Below are 24,364 nucleotides of genomic sequence, written 5' to 3'. Positions count from 1 at the left end.
CAACACAATCCACCTAATCTACATTTGCATGCACAAAAAGGAGTAGGAAGAAGTAAACACTGAGGTAACCTCATGAAGAGATGGCTTGTTTATTAATGTGTGCTGTCCCGTTCAAATAAACAAAGACATCTTTAGATTTAAAAATAAACATCAATTTAAACTAAAGTTTTTCTTTGTTCTGGCAACAAGTAGATGTGACGAAAATGCCTATATTTTCACAAAACATACAATTACTGTAGAAAATGACTATAATCTCAACTTAAATTCAATTTTAATGAAACATTCTGGTGCAAAAAGTAGTAAAAGGTAAAAGACAAAACATCTATAACTGTTGAATTATGCACGTTTCCACAAATGTCTGACAACATGGCCTTGAGGCTTTCACTGCCAGCGTCACTGGTATCTCAGTTTGAACCTCGCTGTTGCGTCCGCGACTCTGGAGAAAATTGAAAACGTGTTAATAAATCAATGTTTTCTTTAGAATGTTTACCACTGGCTTGTTGTCTTGGAAGACCAAGGTGGAGCCTTTTGCAGGTGGGTTGTGGCCCTTTAGGCCCCATTTGCGCAACAACGAATACGAGTGTATCCGCAAGACTTTGTTCACTTTCGGGGGTCCGTTTCCACGGCAGCAGTGTGCAGATGCACAGTACCGGCAAAGTCTTTATACCGGCACTCAAGGTGGAAATTTGGTCAATAGTCCCTCCTGCAGACTGCCGGAGGCAATGGAGCCTGTGACTGTGCATGCACACCTCCCTCCCCTTCCTTCTGCTCATACACTTGTAAACAAACATGGCCGACCCGTAGTGGTATTAGTCAGGGTCAGTTGTCTGGTTTTATCGTCCACATCAGTAGTTTAATAGTTGAGACTCTCCCCTGATAGCATCCGATGTGTCATCAGTCCACTAGGATGTCGGGTTCGGCTTGTAAAACTATCGTTCATTTCAAATTAAACTGCAGAGTTGCTTCGATTTAATTGTTTGAACAAAAATTCTACAATAGATTGCATTTAGCAATTATTTCCAACGTTTTTGTGAAATTACTTAATTTCTATCTTCGGCCATGGATATTCATGAGTGATCCTCGTAAAGCTTCCCACGACGAGGCTGTGTGACGTTTACGAGGAGGGTACAGACCAACGCCTCTCTTCTAACTTGTGTCACTTTCAGGTCGGCCTCCAACCATGTCCTCTCACCTCAGTGTGCCCGACTCGCTTACAGAGCAAGGGAACACATATTTAGGAGGCAGGAGGAGAGGAGGACAGAGCCAATAGCGAGGAACGAAGAGAGACGGGCCAACTTACTGGAGGGAGAAATGTAACCACACAGGGGGAAGTAAATGAGAAAGCGTTGGGTGAAAAGAGAAGCGAGTTGGGGAGTGCGGGTTTTCGCCGGTCGGAGGGCAGGAGAGAAGAGAAGAGGGATGCAAGGACAGAGGAAGGAAAAGATGAAGGGACACAGAGGAAGAAAAAAAGTGACATATAGAGAAGGAGGGAATGGGGTCCTAATCTTCTCTCCTCCTGCCTTCGGATCAGCTGAGCTCCTGCAGTCACAGCCGCGCTCCCATTGGCTGACACCGCAGAGAGCGCTGGATTAAAGGACAGGGGGTAGGTCTTATTTTCCGGTGGTTTATGAAAAGTGTGCGAGAGACTGCTGCAGTGCCCTTGTGAAAGCTGGTTCTACCTTTGAACATTCTGGGAAAGGACACTTGGTTTTGTTCAGGAGGACTCTGGTTCCAATTTGATCTCAGGTCAAAGGTCAGGACAAGACTTTGAAACGCCAATACAAAGACAAGCACTGCGAGATTAGAGTCTCCATTGAAGTGAATTTACCCAAAAGCTCCACAGAGAAAAAAAAGTCAGAGTTGGGCAATAAATTTTTTTTTTATCTAAACCTTGTGTCCAAAACATGACTAAGATTTAGATTCAAGATTCAACTGAAAAAGAAGAAAAGGGATTTATTTGCAAAGTATTTTCTCTTTTAATTCGTGAGTTGAAATAAGTGAAGGCTGAACTAATGCTGAGTGTTGAGTACAATGTATTTGAAAGCAATCATAACCAGCCAAGCAGTGGTTTGTTCTGTCACTTCTCAATGAATGATTCCAGGTTTGAATCTGGAATGGTCTTGCTGTGTGGAGTTTGCATGTTCAATATATGCATATATGAGTTGAAGACACTGGATGTTGGAGAAAAAAATGTTTCTACTTCCTGTATCTTTGACGCAGGAAGACCACAGTCCCTACGGTAAGGGGACTGGACTGTAATAGTAGTTAGTCACACAACAACTAAAGGACATTAAAGCCACACCATCACACTCATGGTTCTAAAAACCAAATCTCCCGCATATATCCAGCATTTTAATAATGTGTAGCGTCACAGAGCTGATTGCTGCAATGCATTATGGGAGTTTCAGTTTGTCGCATTTTAGAGGTCATTGTTGGGGGTTATGTTGGGTTTGTAGTGTTGGTCATGGTTGTGTTGTGTTTTTGTTGCTCAGTTCATGTAAAAAATTAGTTCATCTAGTTTAGTTTACTAGTTGTAAGTTGGCAACCGGGACTGAAGAGGGTTTAGGGTGTAGTTTCCTCCTGCCATGGTGTTCCTGGAGGTGAGTGTCAAAATAAAAGACTGCCTGGTGTAAAGTGTCAGCTTTATCTCTCGCCTGTTTCTGTGACGTTGTTCGCAGAGGTTGCCGACCCCTGTTAGAGCATCTTCCTCCAACTGATAGCTAAACATTATGAGTGACTCTGTCTTTCACCTAGTGGACGGAGCCCACGCAGTAAATGCATCACAACACTGAAGAACCAAAATGAATGACATTTCACAACACTTACTTTGCTGGGTATTTCATTAGTTTTAATTGTGAGAAATTAGCTATTCCAGGACAACAAAACTAATTAAAAAAATATTCATCGCTTTGCACAGGATTCCAGATTGTTTTTACCGAAACATCAACGCCGACAGCTGACGAGCTCTGAGAACATTTACAGTCACCAGGTTGTGAATTCTGAGTCATTCAAACCAATTCCTCCCATGAATATGGCAAGCACAACACCACCGGATGATTTCCTGAAATGGATCCAAAACATGCAGATCCCCACAAGTCGGTAAAGTCAATAGCTGTGTGTGTGTGTGTGTACCTGTGAGTGTGTGTGTTTGAATTGTCAGTGCACACCCACACCCCAGACCTCACAGGCATGTGTGAGCCGACGGCAGAGGAAGCCGAGACTCATGTTGAGCTTTCAATCACACACAACAGAGATTTACTCTTCCATTTCATCTCACATTCAACACAGAGACAGAGAGAGACAGAGACAGACAGAGACAGAGACAGAGACAGAGACAGAGAGCGAGACAGAGAGCGAGAGAGAGAGAGAGCGAGAGCGAGAGAGAGAGAGAGAGCATGAATCCCCTGTGCAGTCTCCCCACCAGCCAAAATCATTTACTCTTTTACAGCCTCAGCTTTCAACTCAGTGGGACTCCAACAGCACGCCCACGCATCTGTGTGTGTGTGTGTGCGTGTGTGTGTGTGTGTGTGTGTGTGTGTGTGTGTGTGTGTGTGTGTGTGTGTGTGTGTGTGTGTGTGTGTGTGTGTGTGTGTGTGTGTTGAGTGAAATGCAAAGAACAGAAATAACTCCAACAGTGACCTGGAACAGGAGGAGACAGGAGGATTAGGTGGGAGGTGAGAAATGGCCAAATAAGAGAAGATGTATTGAGGCAGGTTATCTGCTATGGTTCCAGTTTGCTGTGAACGTTCTGGATTAGTGGGATTTAACTTACTGTACTGCTCTGAACTGGAGAGAAGAGGTCAGGAACACTCAGAGTTGGAGAAGATATAAGGGTCGATGGATAAATAAGTCATATCCATCGTCAGATTGATGGCTCATATACACCTGCTGAGTTCTGAGAGCCGGTTTCAAAGAGGTACATGCTGCTCATGGTGCGCTGGGCAGAGATCAGTCACATGCTCATGTCCCAGCTGGCTTGTTTCCCTATTCAAAAATACATTGCATGTGAGGAAGAAGATGATTCAATGTGTTGCTGAAGTACAGTAGAGAAGTTCATGTGGAACAACTGAAAGTGCAATCTCATTATAAAACGGAGAAAAGATATCAGTCAACTCCAGTAAAAAAAGAAAAGAAAAGGGAAAAGACATGAAAAACTGCAAATATTAACACCTTGTATTCCTCAAATTTCAATTAATTCCAATAGCGTTTATCTTTCATAAAGTTATATGGGCATAGGTCTTGCTGGATTGTCTCCTCAGACGTCGGGGGATTACAAGATGTCAAATGAGCTTCTACCACTGCAGCAACATCCGTCATTCCCTGCAGGGCTATTTCCAAATCTGTGAGTTATGCATGATATTTTATGGTGCTGACCAGCAAGGGGGAAGATGTTTCATTTTTGAGCCAAATAATCGCGTTCCTCCCAAACCTACTGTCAACTGTAAATTTGACTTTTTAATTCATTTACATAAGTGCTTTCTAAATGGGTGCTATCAAGTCACTGTAAATTTCCTCCAACAGATTCCCTCCAGCAATCTTTGGCTACAAGATAGAAAAAAAATCTAAGACTACTATTTCTAAACCACAAATAATTTCGAATCTAACCATATCATGCACTATGTAAACTTTAATTGTTTACAAACAGAAAATACTTGTCCAATACAAAAGTGAAAAATCGTTCTCTGCTGCATTTTTCTTTATGGTTGGAAAGTAGTGACAGGAGGGATTAACAGACTCATCAGAAAAAGCTCATAACAATGGATGTTTGATAAAAAATGTTCTCAGGGAGCCACGGAAAACCCTAATTTGCTCAGCTGCAATGAAAGACATGGTGATGCTTGTACAGTAGAACCTCTGAGGAGCGACCCGCTCAGATCAGACAACCTGTGTTGAGCGGACACGTCGCTGTGCAGGGACACATATTTAACTGTTAACACACCGTAATGAGGACAACGGACAAGTTTTCCTGGCAAATTTCAAGCCGAGCGACACTGAAACAGCCAAGATACTTGGTCTGGACCAGATTATTAGAATATGCAGGCCGCAGGTGATGCATGATTGCCTCCATGCTACACTCTGGTTCACTTCCATGCGCCTTCCATAACCCGACGATACCGAAAATCTCCGCAGAGAGTCGGAGGCTAGCGCACAGGGTGGATGACGAGTTTGACGTCATGCGTAAAGTTTCACTTTCCCTTTACAGCCAAGAGGCTCCAGTCTGGTCCCACCAAGCAAGGAGGTTAGAGAAGACTTGTGCAAATTTGTTTTTTGACATTTCATTGTATTTTGCACCAGAATGTTTCATTAAAATTGATTTTATTTTGAGATTGAAATCATTTTCAGTACTAACTGTTTGTTAAATCTTATTTAATAATCATCTTGTATACATCTTATATACGTGTGTATATATGTATTTATATTGTATACATCTTTGCATTTGTTCAGTTGTTTGCTTTTAAATAACCAGAACATATTTGATGTGTGGTTCATTCAATATCAACTGGTCCTACATTTGTCCTGGTGACCAGTCCGTCCGAACAGAGGACACCTGTCTTCAAGGGACACTTGGCCTTGGATTGTAGAGTGTCCCTACATCAGTGGTTCTACTGTATTTAGTCTGACTCTGGAACAGCCTAAAATACCCGGCAAGAGAGGAATACTGCACTTCCTCTGCTCGCTTCATACCGAATCATGACACCATAAAAATGGTCTTATTCTTTCTTCAATATAAACTAGAACTTGTTGAAATTCAGCTTTGGCTCAACTCAGACAAAAAAACAACAACGACCCTGTGTCTGGCAGCGTCGCTGAAAGCGGCTCTTCAGAGTGCTGCAGAGTTGATCAAGAACAGAAAAGTGAGGTTTTGTTGAAAGCATCTGCCACAACAACAAAAAAAACAAGGAATCGTTCCTTTTCACCACTTTTTCTGTCCTTCCTTTTCATTACGGCGCCACTTCAGTTTGTCTTCTCTGATTGTGCAACCTTCAGCACGATAAGCACTCTGTCGCCATTTCCATAGGAACCAGGTCGACAAAGGCAGAGAGCTCTCGTCCTTTTTATTTATTGGGAGTTTATGGATGTGGACGTTTCTGCCAAGAGCGTGAACATATCGACACAACTGGTCTGGCGTCTCTCACGGTTCGTACATTTTGGCTCGCTGTCAGAGTGAAGAGTTGCTGCGTGCCTCCCGGGCCGTGCACGCCGTATCAATGAGTAGGGGACTTATTAATTTAATGAAACCTCCATGAGTTATAGTTTCATTAAATTCCATCGGGCCAATTACCACCCTCTCCTTGACATGTGTTACCCAATAGCTTTGCTCTTTAGCTACTGAGGCACTGAGGCAGCAGCACCTCTGATCATCATCACAACACCGGAATAACTTCGGAAATATGCAGGTGACTGCATGTTTTTGGCAGAGTGGCGTCTCAACCTCATCTCAACTTGGAAACATCCACAGAGCATGAATCCAAACTGAAAAGCTGAAACATTGACGGCTGAAAGAAGAAGTGAGATATTGACATGTTGGGTGAAGTGCTTGTCTGTATCACACTGTGAAAAAGAATTCAGCCTGAATTCAAAACTCTTGATTTATCAGCTGATCTTTCCATCCATCCATCCATTTTCTGCCACTTATCCGGGGCCGGGCAGCGGAGGCAGCAGTCTGAGCAGAGTTGCCCAGACTTCCCTCACCCCAGACTCTTCCTCCAGCTCTTCTGGTGAGACATAGTCCCTCCAGGTGTCCTAGGTCTGCCCCGAGGCCTCCTACCAGAGAGACATACCTGGAACACCTCCCTGGGAGGCGTCCGGGGGGCATCCCAAACAGGTGCCCGAGCCACCTCAGCTGGCTCCTCTGGATGTGGAGGAGCAGCGGCTCTACTCCGAGTTCCTCCCTGGTGACTGAGCTCCTCCCCCTATCTCTAAGGGTGACTGAGCTCCTCACCCTATCTCTAAGGGTGACTGAGCTCCTCCCCCTATCTCTAAGGGTGACTGAGCTCCTCCCCCTATCTCTAAGGGTGACTGAGCTCCTCCCCCTATCTCTAAGGGTGACTGAGCTCCTCCCCCTATCTCTAAGGGTGACTGAGCTCCTCCCCCTATCTCTAAGGGTGACTGAGCTCCTCCCCCTATCTCTGAGGGTGACTGAGCTCCTCCCCCTATCTCTGAGGGTGACTGAGCTCCTCCCCCTATCTCTGAGGGTGACTGAGCTCCTCCCCCTATCTCTGAGGGTGACTGAGCTCCTCCCCCTATCTCTGAGGGTGACTGAGCTCCTCCCCCTATCTCTAAGGGTGACTGAGCTCCTCACCCTATCTCTAAGGGTGACTGAGCTCCTCACCCTATCTCTAAGGGTGACTGAGCTCCTCACCCTATCTCTAAGGGTGACTGAGCTCCTCACCCTATCTCTAAGGGTACTCCCAGCCACCCTACAGAGGAAGCTCATTTCAGCCGCTTGTATCCGGGATCTGGTTCTTTCGGTCATGACCCATAGTTCATGACCATAGGTGAGGGTAGGAACGAAGATCGACCGGTAAATCCAGAGCTTCGCTTTTTGGCTCAGCTCCTTCTTCACCACGACGGACCGATACAACGTCCGCATAACTGCAGACGCTGCACCGATCCGCCTGTCGATCTCACGCTCCATCTTCCCCCCACTCGTGAACAAGACCCCAAGATACTTGAACTCCTCCACCTGTGACAAGGGCACTCCACCGACTTTTTAGGGACTGAAAGATCAGCTCGGTGGAGCTGATCTTTCAGTCCCTGAAAAACCCCACCATGAACACCTGACAGTGGAACAGAATGAAACCGTATATACCTGAAGCCGAAATGATTTTCAGTCACAGGCAGTCTGGGTGTACCTGTGAGGCTATGAGAAGAAACATCTGGGTGTGGAGGGCTGCAGTCCACCTGAATCAGTCTGTCTGGTGACACTGAGGCAGAAGAAACAATGCTGCCTGCCTTCATCATTTTTTTCCCCTGTTCCACACCTTGAGTGTCATGTAGCAGTTAAAAACCAAGTATATAAATGCACAAAAGAAACATTTGTTTGTTATATAACGTTAAAAGAGACGTTTCACTCCAATGTCTTTTAAAAACAAAACAATGTTGTGACATGATGCTCAAACCTAAAGGTTAAAACTGCCATAAGATAATCTCCACAAAGGAGCCACTGGTGTTTTAATGTGAATGTGTTTCTCTGGAGTTGCCTTGTGGACTGCTGACCTTTCCAGCATTGGGTCCAACTTAACGTTTATTCCATGGGAATCGACGCCAAACAAAACGAAAATGCAAATTTGGTGAATGGATTGTTTGTACATCTACTGGTATGTATCTCTACGGCCAGCAACCGTGACATTATGTCCATCATATTGTCTCGTTCACACTTTTCTCTGCCAAATCTGCCGTAACCTGTTGAGGAAAATGAAGGTGTGCCATGTTGTGAAGTTTAGATATTTGCAAGAGGCCTGATAAGTTGTAGAAGTTGCGAGGCGGGCTTCAATGGTGTCGACAATTATCTTTGACCGATAGTTCATTGCTTTGTCCTTCTTTGACTCCCATGGTTTGAATTCAATGACAGTTGTGTACATATTGGCGCAGGATGACTTGCTATGGGTTTTTAATGTTATTTGAATCGATTGACGAACAAATTAAAATATAGCAAAGACATAATCCAAGACAACTCTCTATCTTTCGGTTTTGTACATCAGATCTCACACAGACCAACTCGTCTCCCATCAGAACTGTTTGGGATCCACAGTGACAGATTTGGCTGCATGAGGGATAAAATATAATTCAGCAGAACTTTAAAACTTGGAAGAGCTGCATCTGATCAGCTTCTTGGATTCCTGTGAGCGACCTTGGAGGATGTTCTGCGGTCAAACGTTGAGCAAATCGAAGGGACTGGTGCTGGAAAAGCATCCAAATACTTTAAGAAATATTGGAAGACGTAGCGGGGGGGGGCTTGGTATAATCTACCCAGCCACAAACCACATCCAGATATGCTGAAGGAAAATTAGCTGATTGAAGACGTTTGCGTTCTGGGAGAAGTCTTTTTTTTTGTTCTCCATTCAGCCAAGTAACATCTTAACATTGGAAAAAATGCATCCATTTCCAAACAGCACATAGTAAATCAAAGTGCAAAATATCCGTTGTGACCGAAGCTCACAAACACAATGATATGGACGTTTAAACTTGTTTTTGTTAAAGGATACGATCGCCAATATAAATACACTGATGTTGTGGAATGAAGAGGAGAACCCATGGCTGTAAAGTCCACTTCCTCCTCAGCTTCATGCAAACGTAACCCCCTTCAGAGTAAGATACAATTTCAACACCTACATCCACCAGTTGACATGGTTTACCCCTCCACACTTAAAAAAGCTCCACGCCAGGGATTCCTCCACGCCCCTCTTGGTTTCCCGTCAGCTCTGCTCCACTACCTCCTCTGGTCTCGGAGCAGTTATGAAACTTTATCTCGGGGAACGCAAGCACAAGACGGCGGCGCTCACACAACCAGCCGTGGCTTCCACACGACTCCCTCATTGTAATCGGATCAAACGTGTATACAGACGGCTTCATAGGCACAGTCAGCCACTTTGCTCCGTCCTACTGGCTTTCTACCAACACTCCCAAACACACATTCCTGCAGAGCGCTGCGGGGACAACGCCGCTTTGTCCCAGAAATTGGTAAATTGGTAAAAAATGATCATTAAGTTAAAAGTTCAAAACAGCTGCATTGGTGCAATTCAGCACTTTGCCTGTGTTTATCTGCATGCGTGTTCATTGTGGGGCCGTATTCTCACGGTCAATAGATCTGCTGATTCCTGCACTCAAGTCTCCACGGCGCCATGAACTAGTGCCGCCGTAAATTCTAGCCTTTGACACGTTGAGAAAACGCTATAAAATTTTACTCCTCTTTTTTTTATGGTCCGATTCATTTAATTCAATTAGTGTAATCGAAACGGAGGCACGCAAGCACCAAGTCTGCTGGGAATACACAAAGGTTTGATGAACACATATTTTTATGTACCTGAAAGAAAATGCCTAAACATTTTCATGCACAAAGATTTTAAGGGGAAAAAAAACAACTAGCACCTGGTTGTAATATCTGACATTTAGATTGTGATGAAAACGAATGAACCCACAATACTGTCACAGAGAAAAGGTACATCCTCTTTTTATTCCAGGAGTCAGAGAGACAGATGTGGTTCACCCTGTTGTGGAGATTTTCCCTCCTGATCCACATTCTTATCGGGACAGTATTCACCACATTTTAGACCCAAATTACGCCTAACATATTTGTGTACTACTTGCCTGTAGAGAGGAGTTTATTACAGCCTTATATATAAAAGCAACAATAATGATAATAATAATTTTAAATCAAACAGCTCTGGTTTGGGAATAATATCTGTATTGGCAGATTTGCAAATTCAGATATCGGGATCGGAAGGGAAAAAACGTGGCTCGGTGCATCCTGAACAGTATATTTATAGATGGAGATAGAGATAGATAGATAGATATATATAGAGAGAGATTTTATGTATTTCAGTGACCACATACAATCCAGTTTCATCTGGAGTCGACAAGACTGGTAAAATGTTGCTATAGTAACCTTTAAATTTACACATAAAAGCTTTTCATTGTGGTGGTCACAGTGTATGTAATGAAGTTGTCTATAGTTTTATAAGATCAAACAGTTAGTACTGAAAATGATTACAATCACAACAAAGTCAATTTTAATGAAACATTCTGGTGCAAAATTCAATGAAATGTCAAAGAGACACTTAAAGAAATCCTCTATCAGCTCCTTGCTTGGTGGGACCAGATGGAGGTCAGTTTTATGTTCTCTGCTGTTAAGGGAAACTTTTGACGTCAAAATCCTCATCGTCCCTGTGCGCTAGGCTCCGACCCTCTGCGCTCGAGCGCGCAGCCTGAATTTTGTGAAAGCTGTGGTGGACTGCTCATGTTCCAGAGCTACTGGACGCCTGTGTGAGGAGATCCTCCGTCTCCCCGTCTGAACAATCTCACTGTGAAAGCCAAAAAGAACTCCTGAAGTGAAACATAAACTAGGAGGAAAGGTGGAGAACGCCGGGCGGCAGAAGTGGAGATACGTTCCGTTCCGTTAAGGAACGTTGAGGAAGTGAGTCCAGAGTGCAGTATGGAGGCGTTGGTGTATCACCACGGCCCGCCCACAGTCTGCACACACTCAATGCAGAAAGCAGAGCAGCACCGTGCTGCGGGGAAGCGCCGAATATTCAGACCTCAAAACTCATCTCCTGACACCACAACACCTGGATATTCTAATAATCCAGTCCAGCCCAAGTAGTTTGGCCGTTTCAGTGTCGCTCAGCTTGAAATGTTCCAGGAAAAGCTGTCCGTTGTCCTGGTTCAGCAGGTGGTCCTCATGAAGGTGTGTTAACAGTGAAATATGTGTCGGTGCTCAGTGACGTGTCGCCCAGTACAGGGTGTCGCTCCTCACAGGGTCTACTGTATGCCAGTGGCTTAATGCTGCATTTATGTGTTGAGTCAGTATTTTCCCTATAACGACCTCCAGATTACCTCTGAGAAAAGCCTGGGACCAACTTTTCAATCTTTGATTCACCAAAGCATTACAGTTGGAAAACAGAGATTAATTGATTGGGTAAAAAACATGAAAATAAAAAGTAAAAAAACAACATTACAGTTAAAGCACACACACACAATGTTCACAGCATTATGAACCTTGCAGGGGTCCAGTGGCTTGTGGCCCTTCGAAGGGCACCGCAGACCTTCAGTGAGGAACTACTGATCTGGTCTGTGCTCCTCCTTGTGGGGGTTTAGCCATGGAGTGAGAACAAACCTGGGACTGAAAACTGAAAGTCTATTAACACTTTTCAGGTTTGGCTTGTTCGTAATGAACCCTGGCGCCGCATCAATATGGCGAATCAAACACTGGCGCGCACAAAAAGGTGCACTGAGCCCGTTTCCAATAGCAGGTCTTGGTTCGATACCAAACAAAAGTCTTTCTGATGGAAGCCGGCGAGCGGCAGTAACAAATGGCCAAAGCACAGGAGGTGACAGGCCTCAAAAGCAGCAGGTCGCAACTGAATCTTGTCATAGTTTTGCTGTTGGTGGGTTTTCAGTTGCTAGAAATGCTTTTTATGGCATTTATGTTGTGTCACAACATCTGTTCTGTGTGCATTTCTTTACCATACTTTAATCTGATGGTAGAAATGCCATCATGAGAGCAATGCAGGCGAACCAAAACCAAAACGAGGAGAAAGAATATCAAGTGGTCCTTAAATTAAACCCCAGATACAGAAAGCTGCAGTTCCCCTTCATGCAAATGCAAATGAATTAAGTCCAACTGGGCAGCCTGTGATCTCATCGAGTGAATCCATATGCATTAGCAATCTATTATCACACTTTGTAAAAAGATAATGAGTTGAGTGTCTGAGAGCAGGAAAAATGGGTAAAACCTGACCTTTCCTTTATAGATGGTTCATCATGAAGATGGGACGTCTGCAGAGATACGAGTTTACATCATCAGGGAATGTTTGGTATCCCTAAATACCTCCGATGTTGACTTTCAAAACGGTCAAGGATTAATCATTTCCATATGAACATGGCCATCATCCAGGTTGCCATGGAAATTAAATTAATAAATACCATCACATCAAATGTTTCTCATTTGGCATAAATCATACAACAAGAGCTTCTAAGCAGCTAAATGGTTGAAGACGTCAAGCTGAAGTGGGCACTTTTAGTTTGAAATAGACACGAGCGAGTTCACCACTATCTGTATCTGTTCAACCATCGAAATGATCTGTATCTGTGTCCGTACTCAGAGTGGGCGGGGCCTAGACCACAAAATGGGTGTGGCTTCATCGAAACTGGGTGGGGCTTAAATCAAATTACATTAAATCTGAAATTGATATGGATTGATCAGAAGTTACTATATTTATTGTTTATTTGAAAACTATTTACAGAATAGCCTAATAATTGAGATTCAATGTTTTATGTACAAAAACACTATATACTATATACAGTATATAAAGCTGAATTTGGGGCATACATTCATTTTTACGAACAGCCATATACAATAAACATATTAATATATGCTACTTTGTGTGTTCAGCTAAATGTGTGTATGTGTGTCAGTGGTCTGTAAGACTGTTTATGTTTAATGATGTGTGAACCTGGTGATTCATGTAAACATCCAGTGGAGACAAACAGGAAATAATATGTCAGCCTTGTTCACGGTATTCTTCTCAAAAGCACCTCGTTCAGTACGAGCAGAGTTTTCAACTGACTTTACACCACCAGCCAAACTAAGAGCAAGCAGACGGTAAAAAAAAAAAAAACCCGGAGTGGAGACAGTGTCCGATGCGACACGAGGTGTTTTCAGCTCTGTCTTGTCTAATGCACCACGTACGTTATGAAACAAGTTCATCAAGTAACTTTAAATATCATACAAACTGAAATAGAGGTGAGCTGAAGAAAACCTGAGGAGCAACAGTCACTCTGTGAGTCTGAGCTGCTGCAGAGACGTGTGTCAGAGGGGGGTCAGTGTGTGACTGACCAATCACAGAGCGTGAAGACAGTCCGTTACCAGATGAGGATTTTCCTTCAGCATGAGCACGGATAATGATGAGTTTTACTCGTATTATGCTCGTACTCGTCAAAAATGCTTTATCCGTACCGGATACTTGTCTGAAACAAACATCCGGCTCATCCCTAGTTTGGAATACACATTTTTAGCACACAAAAAAAATCACTGCAAATGACGCCGACAGAATGCGTGTGTGTGGCCTTATCAGACAGGTTTCAGTGGACGTCCCTATAATGGGATGAATATCTGTGGCCTGTGATCTGCGATTGCAAGATTGACTGGAGTAACTCCAAGAGAACAAGCATCCAGCAACAAAGAGGATCGATCAGACAGTACTAATGGATTAGGAAGGTCCTGATATCTGTCAGCCGCTTCAATGTGTCTCCTTAAATACGTGATGTGATGCAGATCAATCCGTGGCGATTAGAGTCGCTGAACATTCAAGCGGCCGCAGATCGATGGCACTCTCCTCTCCTCCCCTAACCTCTAACCGGCTTAATGTGACAAGAGGGAGACTGATGGGGAAAGAACTGCAACACACACACACCCAATGAACACAAACACACACCAGAAGGGAAGGTGTCAAACAAAATGGAAACACAAGCACCTTCAGTCTTTGATTCAGAAGAGACAGTATCAGAGAAATGGTGAAACACATTGAGCTGTGTTCAGTACTACAACTGGTTATCAATCGAAATGCCTGTTTACATGAAAAACTTTGATTTTACATGCAAACCACAGCATTTTTCAAAAATGGGCTAATTTCGTGGCTTCAAACTAAAACAGCTGGAATTACAACAAATGTATTAAAAAGCTCAAATGCATACGTCGCTAAAAAGGTTGCATTTGCTAATATAAGTAAGACTGTTTAAACGATGAGAAAAATTCCCCACGGCGATGAGCGGCTAAGATAATTAAAATAGCTAAGGCAGAAAAAAATCCATGACATTTTTGTTTTTGGTTCAAATTGGCAACAAAAGCAAAAACAATCTGAATTGTGCATATGAAACAGCATGAATGCAACGTCCTTTTTTAAAAGTGTAAATGTTTTGAGATGTTTAGTCCTTTTTTCAGATAATTAACTTGTTTTGAGGCTCCAGACAAATTTTATTTGGTAGAAAAATTGCAAAAATGTCTCTTTTGGTCATAAAGACACTTGAATTTCCACAGAAAACGTACCTGTTATTCACAGAAGCTATAAGACCTGCCAAGAAGATTGAGCCAGACCGGACGCTGCTACATGAAAAGGAGAGTTTATTATCGAACTAAAACAGTGTTGAAAAGGGATTATGTGGAAACAAACACCACCTTCCTCCTTTCACATCAATGCGGAGAAGCGTAAAAGAGGAGCAGAGAAGATGACAAACTGACATGCTCTGCAGTAAAATACGTCTGTCTGCGTCGGCCAACACTTGTTCCTACAGCCAAACTTCCTCTGGTGCCACAAGCTTTCTTCTACATGGGGCTGCACACACCACACCAAGCGTGTCCCTCAGAAACACGAGCCCGTCTGACCAGTGACCCGTTCACAGCTCGACTGGGTGACCATGGGATCCATATGAGCTCAATTATACTGGGGTTTTTTTATGATTCTACAGTATCCATGCAGGGAAACTGTGGCTCAGCAGACTATCTTCAAGGCGAAAATCAGAAATGCGAATTTTCACTCGAGGAGCTGCCAGAAACCGTCTCCGCTGTGGGAAGGGGAGGAATTTAATGCCTTGCTCAAGGGAACCGTGCATATTATTCATTCGAGGTTTGCCAGTTTAGACTTTAACCAGGTTGCCGGATTTAACATTGTAAAGTTAAAGCTTCATTTAAAGTGACATGAACTCATCAAAAGTGGAATATTGTGAACTATGTGATGACAAACATGCTTTAATAAACACGTAACCAGTATAATGAAGGTAACGGCGCCACACCAGCGACCAAAACACCCTCCCTGTTTGAACTGCTGCCATCAGGCAACGATACAGGGCCATTGAAACAAAAACTAACAGACTCAACAACTGTTTTTACCAAAATGCAATCACTTTACTGAACAAAACAAAACACAACTATTGTGCAACATATTGTATAAGAGACCAGTGCAATGGAATATATTCTTGTGTGTGTATGAATGACGAGCATGTATTTGTTTTATCCCTCTATTTTTATATTTTAACAGTTTTTATTTGTACTTTTGATTTTTATGATGCACAGACATCATTGTGCTGGTGACAATGACAATAAAGTTTCTGTTATATTCTATTTTATTCCTTTAGCACAGCAATAAAAAGGTTGCATGTATTGATTGCATTAGCAATGGCCAAACATTGACATCGAGCAAATATATTGCCCGTTAAGGCTTTCAGTAACTTTTTTTTTTTAAATAACTGGGTTTTTTTTTTTTCACCAAAATGAAAATCTGCATGTTCGGTTAGTGAGAGTGAAAAGTGAGAGCAGGGCTAACGGGAGGGAAACTCACTGCATCCGTCCTCGTCGCTGTGGTCGCCGCAGTCGTTGTCCCCGTCGCACTGCCACTGGGCCGGGATGCAGGTACACTCCCCGAACGCACTGACCGCACACGTGAAGTGGTTCCTCCCACACGAGCACTCGGCGCTGCTGCGAGCTCCTGCACACACACAAACACACAGGATGAAGCCGATCCACACACACAAGCACACATTTTCCCCTCAAACAGGCACTTTTTCATTTAGCCATCGTTTGTATAAAAGTAAAATCATTCCATCAGCCAAAATAAAGTGGAGCATTTAAGAGTTCAGCTTTAGAATTAATATGCAATATAATAATAATGCCAGACAAGAAAAGACGAGGCGATTGCTTCTGGGTTCAAGTAGTGATCAAGTTGGCAACAACACTATGACGCTGTATAGTAAGTCACAGCTTATGTCAAAAAGTTCAAAGGGACTTGAAATAGGGACTGGGGCTGCAAATAATGATCGTTTTAATAATCGATTAATCAGTCGATTGTTTTTTTCGATTAATCAGGAAAAAAACTAATTACTGCGGGGAGCATTTATATGAATATTCCAATAATCAGGTGCAGCCCGAGTGTTGTGCCACTTTAGTGTCGCTCAGCTTGAAATTTGCCATGAAAATCAGTGTGTCGGCGTTCGGCAGGTCGTCCCCTCATGAAGGTCTGTCAACAGGTAAATATGAGACGCATGCGCCCAGTACACAGGACCACTCCTCAGAGGTTCTGCTGTACAGGCCCTGCTCGAAAAACAAGATCTCGTAATGGGATTCGTTGACAAAACTTGTAATAATCGGATTTGATTGATTGTATTGATTTCATTGATTCATGGTTGCAGCCCTAATAACGACCAAAGTTTTGTGAAGGCCATTTTTCGCAACATATGCAAGAGAAAAAGTGTGTTTATTTCCCCTACGAGTCCCAAAGACAAAAGAGCAACAAGCAGCAACTGTTCTTTTCAATATCAGATATTCTATTGCAGCGTCATTCCTGCTGACTTTTTGTCCAGTGACTCGGATTACTGTCACTCACTGGTTCAAAGATGTCACTGCGAGTTGAAGGAGAGCACAAAACCTTGGAGGAAAATCAAAAAGTATGTATCTTTGTTGTGGCTTTAAGTGGTTTTATCAAAGGTTTTGCTCCCAGACCAGAGGTGGGAACCGCTTCTTTGTGTTTTTATTTCATTCTCACAAAAGGACCCATTAAGTATAAATGCACTGAAGATGTTTACTTGAAAATAGATCAACAAAGTGTGACGAATGCGCCTGAAAACCATACATGTGTTATTATTTCTTTTGGAACAGTGCTTAAGAGGAACTTCCTGGCTGTAGGAACCACAAAGGCCTTTCAACACCTTTGTGGGAAATTTCTAACATGCTGACAGTTTTGCCAACGAGTACGATCGTTGACATGTCAAAAAAAAAACAGAGGCTTTAGTTCATTGCTGAAACAACAATAAAACTGTCTTTGCAAAATGCTTGAAAAAATAATCACTAGTTCAAAGAACATCACCATTATTATTTGAGGCTTTGCACCATTTGCGGCAGAATGGGCCCTATAAGTTCATCTGCGAGTACCGCATGCGTAAATTGGAGGTATGAGGTTTGCTGTAAATCAAATGACACGCAAGCCGAGTAGATCCTGCTCCCCCAGGCGCATTCACAGAGATATCTGGTGTTGGGGCTTTAGAAAACGATTCGCATCGTCTTTTCATTTCTTTTGCTATAGATCACAAGGGCGAAGCAAAAAAAAAAAAGGAAAAATGTAAAAAAAAAAGCTAAACGCATAAGCTGGGAGTCTCCCCTCAAATGAATTGAATGAGAGCAAGTCACGTGCAAGCATGTAAAGTCCCTGGATGCCGATTTAGAAAAATGATTGCTCTCCTAAATCCCAGTGTTTACAGGGAGCTGAAGCTGTAGGAAACCAGAGTCCAGATCCAGTTCTACTCTCCTGTTAGAACAGGACCTTCATGCAGGTCCAAACTGTGGTCTCAAGTCAAATCCTGTCATTCGGGGAGTGAAGTCTCATCTCAGCTGTCATGTCTTAAGAACTTATTTTGGTGAATCTGATTCTGGTATGAGCCTCAAATCTTCTGCAACTGCTGCCTGCAGTCGAGCAGCCTGGAGCGGCAGACCTGGCGGAGTGTGGTGAGGTGTGTAGCTGAGCGCCCAGGCTTTGCCAACATGTGTGTGAAAGCCGTCAGGCATGACTTGTTCCGGCTCCTCGGAGTTCAGCAGGTGTCATGAATCTGTGCAGGTTTGTGTGTGTGGACACGTCCTGTTATGTCTCCAGCTGAGATGGCTCCTGATATATTGGGACCGACAGCTTTTCAAAAGCTACGGCAAGTGAATTATTTCACCGTCTTTACCCTGAAGGTTCCTTCCCGAACCTCAACGCGCCCCAACAGTGACGTATGGCAATGTGGTCGGACTGTACGTCACGCCTACGACTGAGTGATTGAGGAGTTTGGGAGGGTGACGAAGCATCTTTTTGGCGGTGAACTTAGGGTGAAAATATAAACATTGATTTATTTCTAATCATAGCAATTCTAAAGTGGAAGGACCAATTTACAGTGTCTCAGAAAATCTGAATATCACTGACAAAGTGGCCAACTAAAATGTTTTAAGCATTTTCTTTTGTATTGGTATAGTTATGGTTTCTGGTAACACAATTGACCTTATGAAGTATTGTAATATTTAAGGATGCTATTATTATGATTTCCATTACTTAAAGGAGTCATGTTGTGCAAAATTCACTTTCTAATGTTTTTGCAGCAGTACTAATCGTCCCCGTACCTGGAACGCCGGCCCAGAAGTGAAGACAGTGTGTCCTCTCTCTCCCTGGCTTGTTCCAGCTTTTAAAAAGTGTGTTGCTCCAACCAGCCAATCAGAAATCAAACCCTATATGGTGTCATCGGGGGGTTGAGCCAATCACAATCAAGGTCGGCTCCTCCCACAATTAGGCAGCTCTGCTCTGGCACATGGCACCACGAGAGGAAATACTTCCTACTCTTCCCAAGATGGGCATGTGTGGGTGGAGCCAGTCCAGCTCACACAGACACAGCAGATTCTGAATGCAGCTCCTATGATCCAATATTCAAATGGAGGAAAATCAAGGAGAAGCTGGATTTGGGGCAATAAACTTTGAATACGGTGCTTTTGGACCAACGATACCCATGTGAAAGTGTCGAAAAACTGGATAATATCACCCCTTGGAAGGTAAAAGATGCTTGAACACTTTTGGTGAAGAACCAAGAACATTTTCAGTCATTAATGGGATGACCCTGTTAAAACAATCCATGTTCGTCGTCTTTCCACTAGAATGTCCGTGTACTCATAATTGTTAACGTTTAGAAGTGTGTTGTTCTCTGCACACGTGTGGTTTCATTACAAAAACAAACAATAGTTCCAAGTTGTGGCCCAACATGCTAATTACATTGTTCTCAGCATTTCTGCTGTTTCCATGGAAACACACATCGTTTTCAAAATGTTGTCGTGAAGACGCGCAACGTCTCCACAATGAAAACGCAGTCACAATGTGTTTTCATTTGAACCACCGTTATATAAACGTGGCCTCGGTTTGAATCTATTTTTTGAAATGTTTTATCCAATTCAGGTTTCTGGAGATGCAGCTGTGCAAAAAGGGTATTTTTGTTCAAAAGTGACTGCTAAGCGCTGGTGCAACAAACAAAAAGTTCACAATCATAGTGTCGGGTAATTACATTCCCTGTGCAGAAGAAAAGAAAGCATATGTCAGCAGTAACAATTACCACCTGTGAAATCTGCTTTCCCAGGAGGACCTTTTCGACCTTGGTGCCATTCTAAAAATATATATTATTTAAAGCCCCAAATAGGTATATACAAAGAGACCAGAAAAGGAGGATTATAAGCCCTGGTGAGTGATTGGTTAACTAAAAGTAGCGACAAGCAAACAATCTCCCCAAGCTTAAAACAACAAGCCTTACATGAAACATAACATTTTCAGGGTTTGCCTGGACGAAAAGTAGAGAGATTTGGTCTTTACCACCTGAATAGAAATGCGTAAAAACAACAACAAGTAAATGACTCGCACACATTTAAAGGCTTAAAACGTCTATGAATCACTGTATATATTAGATTGAAGAGTCACCATTGCGTATATTAAAATAGAAGTGAGGCTTACTGGCTTTAATACAGCTAAACTGTGTCGTTGTACAACAATGTCCCAAAATACATGAACCGTCATACACAGGGTCTATACATTCAGGGCTCTGGTGTCTGACCACAGAAGTAAAAAAAAAAAAAAGAAATCACCACATCTTTAGACGCATCACAGTAAAGTACGACCAGGAGAGGAAATAAATATAGGTTTCCCATTTTGCTCCCACTTTGAAGCCCATTAATGACCATCTGTGTGTGTGTGTGTGTGTGTGTGTGTGTGTGTGTGTGTGTGTGTGTGTGTGTGTGTGTGTGTGTGTGTGTGTGTGTGTGTGTGTGTGTGTGTGTGTGTGTGTGTGTGTGGTTCCTGGCCTCCTCACAAAGGCATCAGTCAACCCAGGAGGGCCTGGCAGAAAGAGCTCAGTAACCTTCAGATCCCTCCCAGAGCACTAAATTAATGGCCTCTTTCTTTTCATTTCCCTTGCTCTCTCTCTCCCTCTTTCTCTTCCTTCTTGTCTTTCCACCATCCCCTTTTCACACACACACACCCCCTCAGCTTCCTCCCATCTTTTCACCTCTTCCCCCCCATCTTCTGACCTTGTTTGCAGAAGTAAACGAGAAGGGAAACGCGATGGCGTCATCCGACTCTTCCAGTCTTTTAAGTCGCCTTTCTAATTTTCTCATGCGGTCTGTAATCCCGGCTTCAGACAGACCCCCGGGGGTGTGGCGTTTAACCCCTCTGATAGGCAGACGGCACTGTCCTGACCAGACTACCTGTCTGAAATTCTCCAAAAAGCTTTCTCCGTGCTCCTCTTCGCTGCCACATGAATAGTTCATGGCTCGGATCTGCAGCCTTTTTCCCTGGAACGCGAGCGTGGGTTTGCGCCGTGCTAAATTAAGAGTCCGCATGAGTCCCCGTCAACGCGAAGCCACATCACAGGCCGTGCATTTGTCAAACATGCTTTAAAAAGCAGAGGTCACTTTAAGCGGAGCCAAAGAGGCGCAGCACTTCGGCACAAGGCCGCAAGCAACGGCACACTGCAACAAATCATTTTAAACTGTGCAGTCCAGAAACACTGCCAGTCTGTGTTTTCACAGAACCGGACAAAATGTAATGATGATGATTTGGCTGCTCCTTTTTACAGGAATCACCACAGTGAGACTTCGTGATACGTGTAGTCGAGACCGGGCAAGCGGCCTGGGATTCGAACTCTACTCTAAAGATCAAGCCTCAACCCGACGCACCATCCAGGAGACAAAAAGTGCTTTGAGTTCGAAGGTTTTTGTGAACGCATAAGTAAAAGAGAATCTCCTCCACTTGAGAAAAGCAGCTGTCTCACTGGTGCAAATAGTGCATCAGAAATTCCTGCACTGGAAAGTTCCATACGTAGATGGTGCATCCAAGCACAGGATGCATCATCCAGCAATCAATCAATCAAACTTTATTTCTATAGCCCTTTACAATCACCCAGAGGCATCCAAAGTGCTTTACAACAAAGCTATAAAAACAATACATTAAGAAATATATACGAGAATAATACATAAAAACAATAAATAAAACACAGGGTCTGACTGGGAGGAGTGACGGTGCTGCAGGTTGGTGGAGCTTCCAGAGAGTCATAACAACAGAACATACAGAATAAATACTCTGTCCTAGACAGAGATAAAAGACGACTTCAAAGTGAGTTTTCAGCTTTGATTGAAAAAGGCCGAGATCAGTGGTGGTGCGAATATCGGGGGGCAGTTTGTTCATGTCGGGGGGCAGTTTGGTCATGTCGGGGGGCAGTTTGGTCATGTCGGGGGGCAGTTTGGTCATGTCGGGGGGCAGTTTGGTCATGTCGGGGGGCAGTTTGGTCATGTCGGGGGGCAGTTTGGTCATGTCGGGGGGCGGTTTGTTCATGTCGGGGGGCGGTTTGTTCATGTAGGGGGGCAGTTTGGTCATGTCGGGGGGCAGTTTGTTCATGTAGGGGGGCAGTTTGGTCATGTAGGGGGGCAGTTTGGTCATGTCGGGGGCAGTTTGGTCATGTCGGGGGGCAGTTTGGTCATGTCGGGGGCAGTTTGGTCATGTCGGGGGCAGTTTGGTCATGTCGGGGGGCAGTTTGGTCATGTCGGGGGGCAGTTTGGTCATGTCGGGGGGCAGTTTGGTCATGTCGGGGGCGGTTTGGTCATGTCGGGGGGCGGTTTGTTCATGTCGGGGGGCGGTTTGGTCATGTCGGGGGGCGGTTTGGTCATGTCGGGGGGCGGTTTGTTCATGTAGGGGGGCAGTTTGGTCATGTCGGGGGGCAGTTTGGTCATGTCGGGGGGCAGTTTGGTCATGTCGGGGGCAGTTTGTTCATGTCGGGGGACATTTTGGTCATGTCGGGGGCAGTTTGTTCATGTCGGGGGCAGTTTGGTCATGTCGGGGGCAGTTTGGTCATGTCGGGGGCAGTTTGGTCATGTCGGGGGCAGTTTGGTCATGTCGGGGGGCAGTTTGGTCATGTCGGGGGGCAGTTTGGTCATGTCGGGGGCGGTTTGGTCATGTCGGGGGGCGGTTTGTTCATGTCGGGGGGCGGTTTGGTCATGTCGGGGGGCGGTTTGGTCATGTCGGGGGGCGGTTTGTTCATGTAGGGGGGCAGTTTGGTCATGTCGGGGGGCAGTTTGGTCATGTCGGGGGGCAGTTTGGTCATGTCGGGGGCAGTTTGTTCATGTCGGGGGACATTTTGGTCATGTCGGGGGGGCTGTTTGTTCATGTCGGGGGCAGTTTGGTCATGTCGGGGGGCAGTTTGGTCATGTCGGGGGGCAGTTTGGTCATGTCGGGGGCAGTTTGGTCATGTCGGGGGGCAGTTTGGTCATGTCGGGGGGCGGTTTGTTCATGTCGGGGGGCGGTTTGTTCATGTCGGGGGGCGGTTTGTTCATGTCGGGGGGCAGTTTGGTCATGTCGGGGGGCGGTTTGGTCATGTCGGGGGGCGGTTTGTTCATGTCGGGGGGCAGTTTGGTCATGTCGGGGGGCAGTTTGGTCATGTCGGGGGGCAGTTTGGTCATGTCGGGGGGGCTGTTTGTTCATGTCGGGGGCAGTTTGGTCATGTAGGGGGGGCAGTTTGGTCATGTAGGGGGGGCAGTTTGGTCATGTAGGGGGGGCAGTTTGTTCATGTCGGGGGCAGTTTGGTCATGTAGGGGGGCAGTTTGGTCATGTAGGGGGGCAGTTTGTTCATGTCGGGGGCAGTTTGGTCATGTCGGGGGGCAGTTTGGTCATGTCGGGGGCAGTTTGGTCATGTCGGGGGCAGTTTGTTCATGTCGGGGGCAGTTTGTTCATGTCGGGGGGCAGTTTGTTCATGTCGGGGGGCAGTTTGTTCATGTCGGGGGGCAGATTGGTCATGTCGGGGGGCAGTTTGGTCATGTCGGGGGGCAGATTGTTCATGTCGGGGGGCAGTTTGGTCATGTCGGGGGGCAGTTTGTTCATGTCGGGGGGCAGTTTGTTCATGTCGGGGGGCAGTTTGGTCATGTCGGGGGGCAGTTTGGTCATGTCGGGGGCAGTTTGTTCATGTCGGGGGGCAGTTTGTTCATGTCGGGGGGCAGTTTGGTCATGTCGGGGGGCAGTTTGGTCATGTCGGGGGCAGTTTGTTCATGTCGGGGGCAGTTTGGTCATGTCGGGGGGCAGTTTGGTCATGTAGGGGGGCAGTTTGGTCATGTAGGGGGGCAGTTTGTTCATGTAGGGGGGCAGTTTGTTCATGTCGGGGGCAGTTTGGTCATGTCGGGGGGCAGTTTGGTCATGTGGGGGGGCAGTTTGTTCATGTGGGGGGGCAGTTTGGTCATGTAGGGTGGCAGTTTGGTCATGTGGGGGGGCAGTTTGGTCATGTGGGGGGGCAGTTTGGTCATGTCGGGGGGCAGTTTGGTCATGTGGGGGGGCAGTTTGGTCATGTAGGGTGGCAGTTTGGTCATGTAGGGGGGCAGTTTGGTCATGTCGGGGGCAGTTTGGTCATGTCGGGGGGCAGTTTGGTCATGTGGGGGGGCAGTTTGGTCATGTAGGGTGGCAGTTTGGTCATGTAGGGGGGCAGTTTGGTCATGTCGGGGGCAGTTTGTTCATGTCGGGGGCAGTTTGTTCATGTCGGGGGGCAGTTTGGTCATGTCGGGGGGCAGTTTGGTCATGTAGGGGGGCAGTTTGGTCATGTAGGGGGGCAGTTTGGT

At 44.9% G+C, this 24,364-nt stretch overlaps 1 protein-coding gene across 5 annotated transcripts in view; it reads right to left on the bottom strand.

Moving 5' to 3' along the window:
- lrp4 (low density lipoprotein receptor-related protein 4) overlaps window positions 1-24,364 on the bottom strand; it is a 193,242-nt gene that overhangs the window by 104,954 nt on the left and 63,924 nt on the right. For all 5 annotated transcript variants that reach the window (XM_080496823.1, XM_080496825.1, XM_080496824.1 and 2 more), the window contains exon 2: window positions 16,056-16,202. In XM_080496823.1, the coding sequence (XP_080352949.1) occupies window positions 16,056-16,202 (147 nt within the window). The remainder of the gene's footprint in view (window positions 1-16,055; window positions 16,203-24,364) is intronic.

Source organism: Blennius ocellaris (assembly GCF_963422515.1).
Source record: "Blennius ocellaris genome assembly, chromosome: 1".
Taxonomy (NCBI): domain Eukaryota; kingdom Metazoa; phylum Chordata; class Actinopteri; order Blenniiformes; family Blenniidae; genus Blennius; species Blennius ocellaris.
The sequence above is the reverse complement of the archived record's forward strand: the minus strand, read 5'-3'. Positions and strand labels throughout refer to the sequence as shown.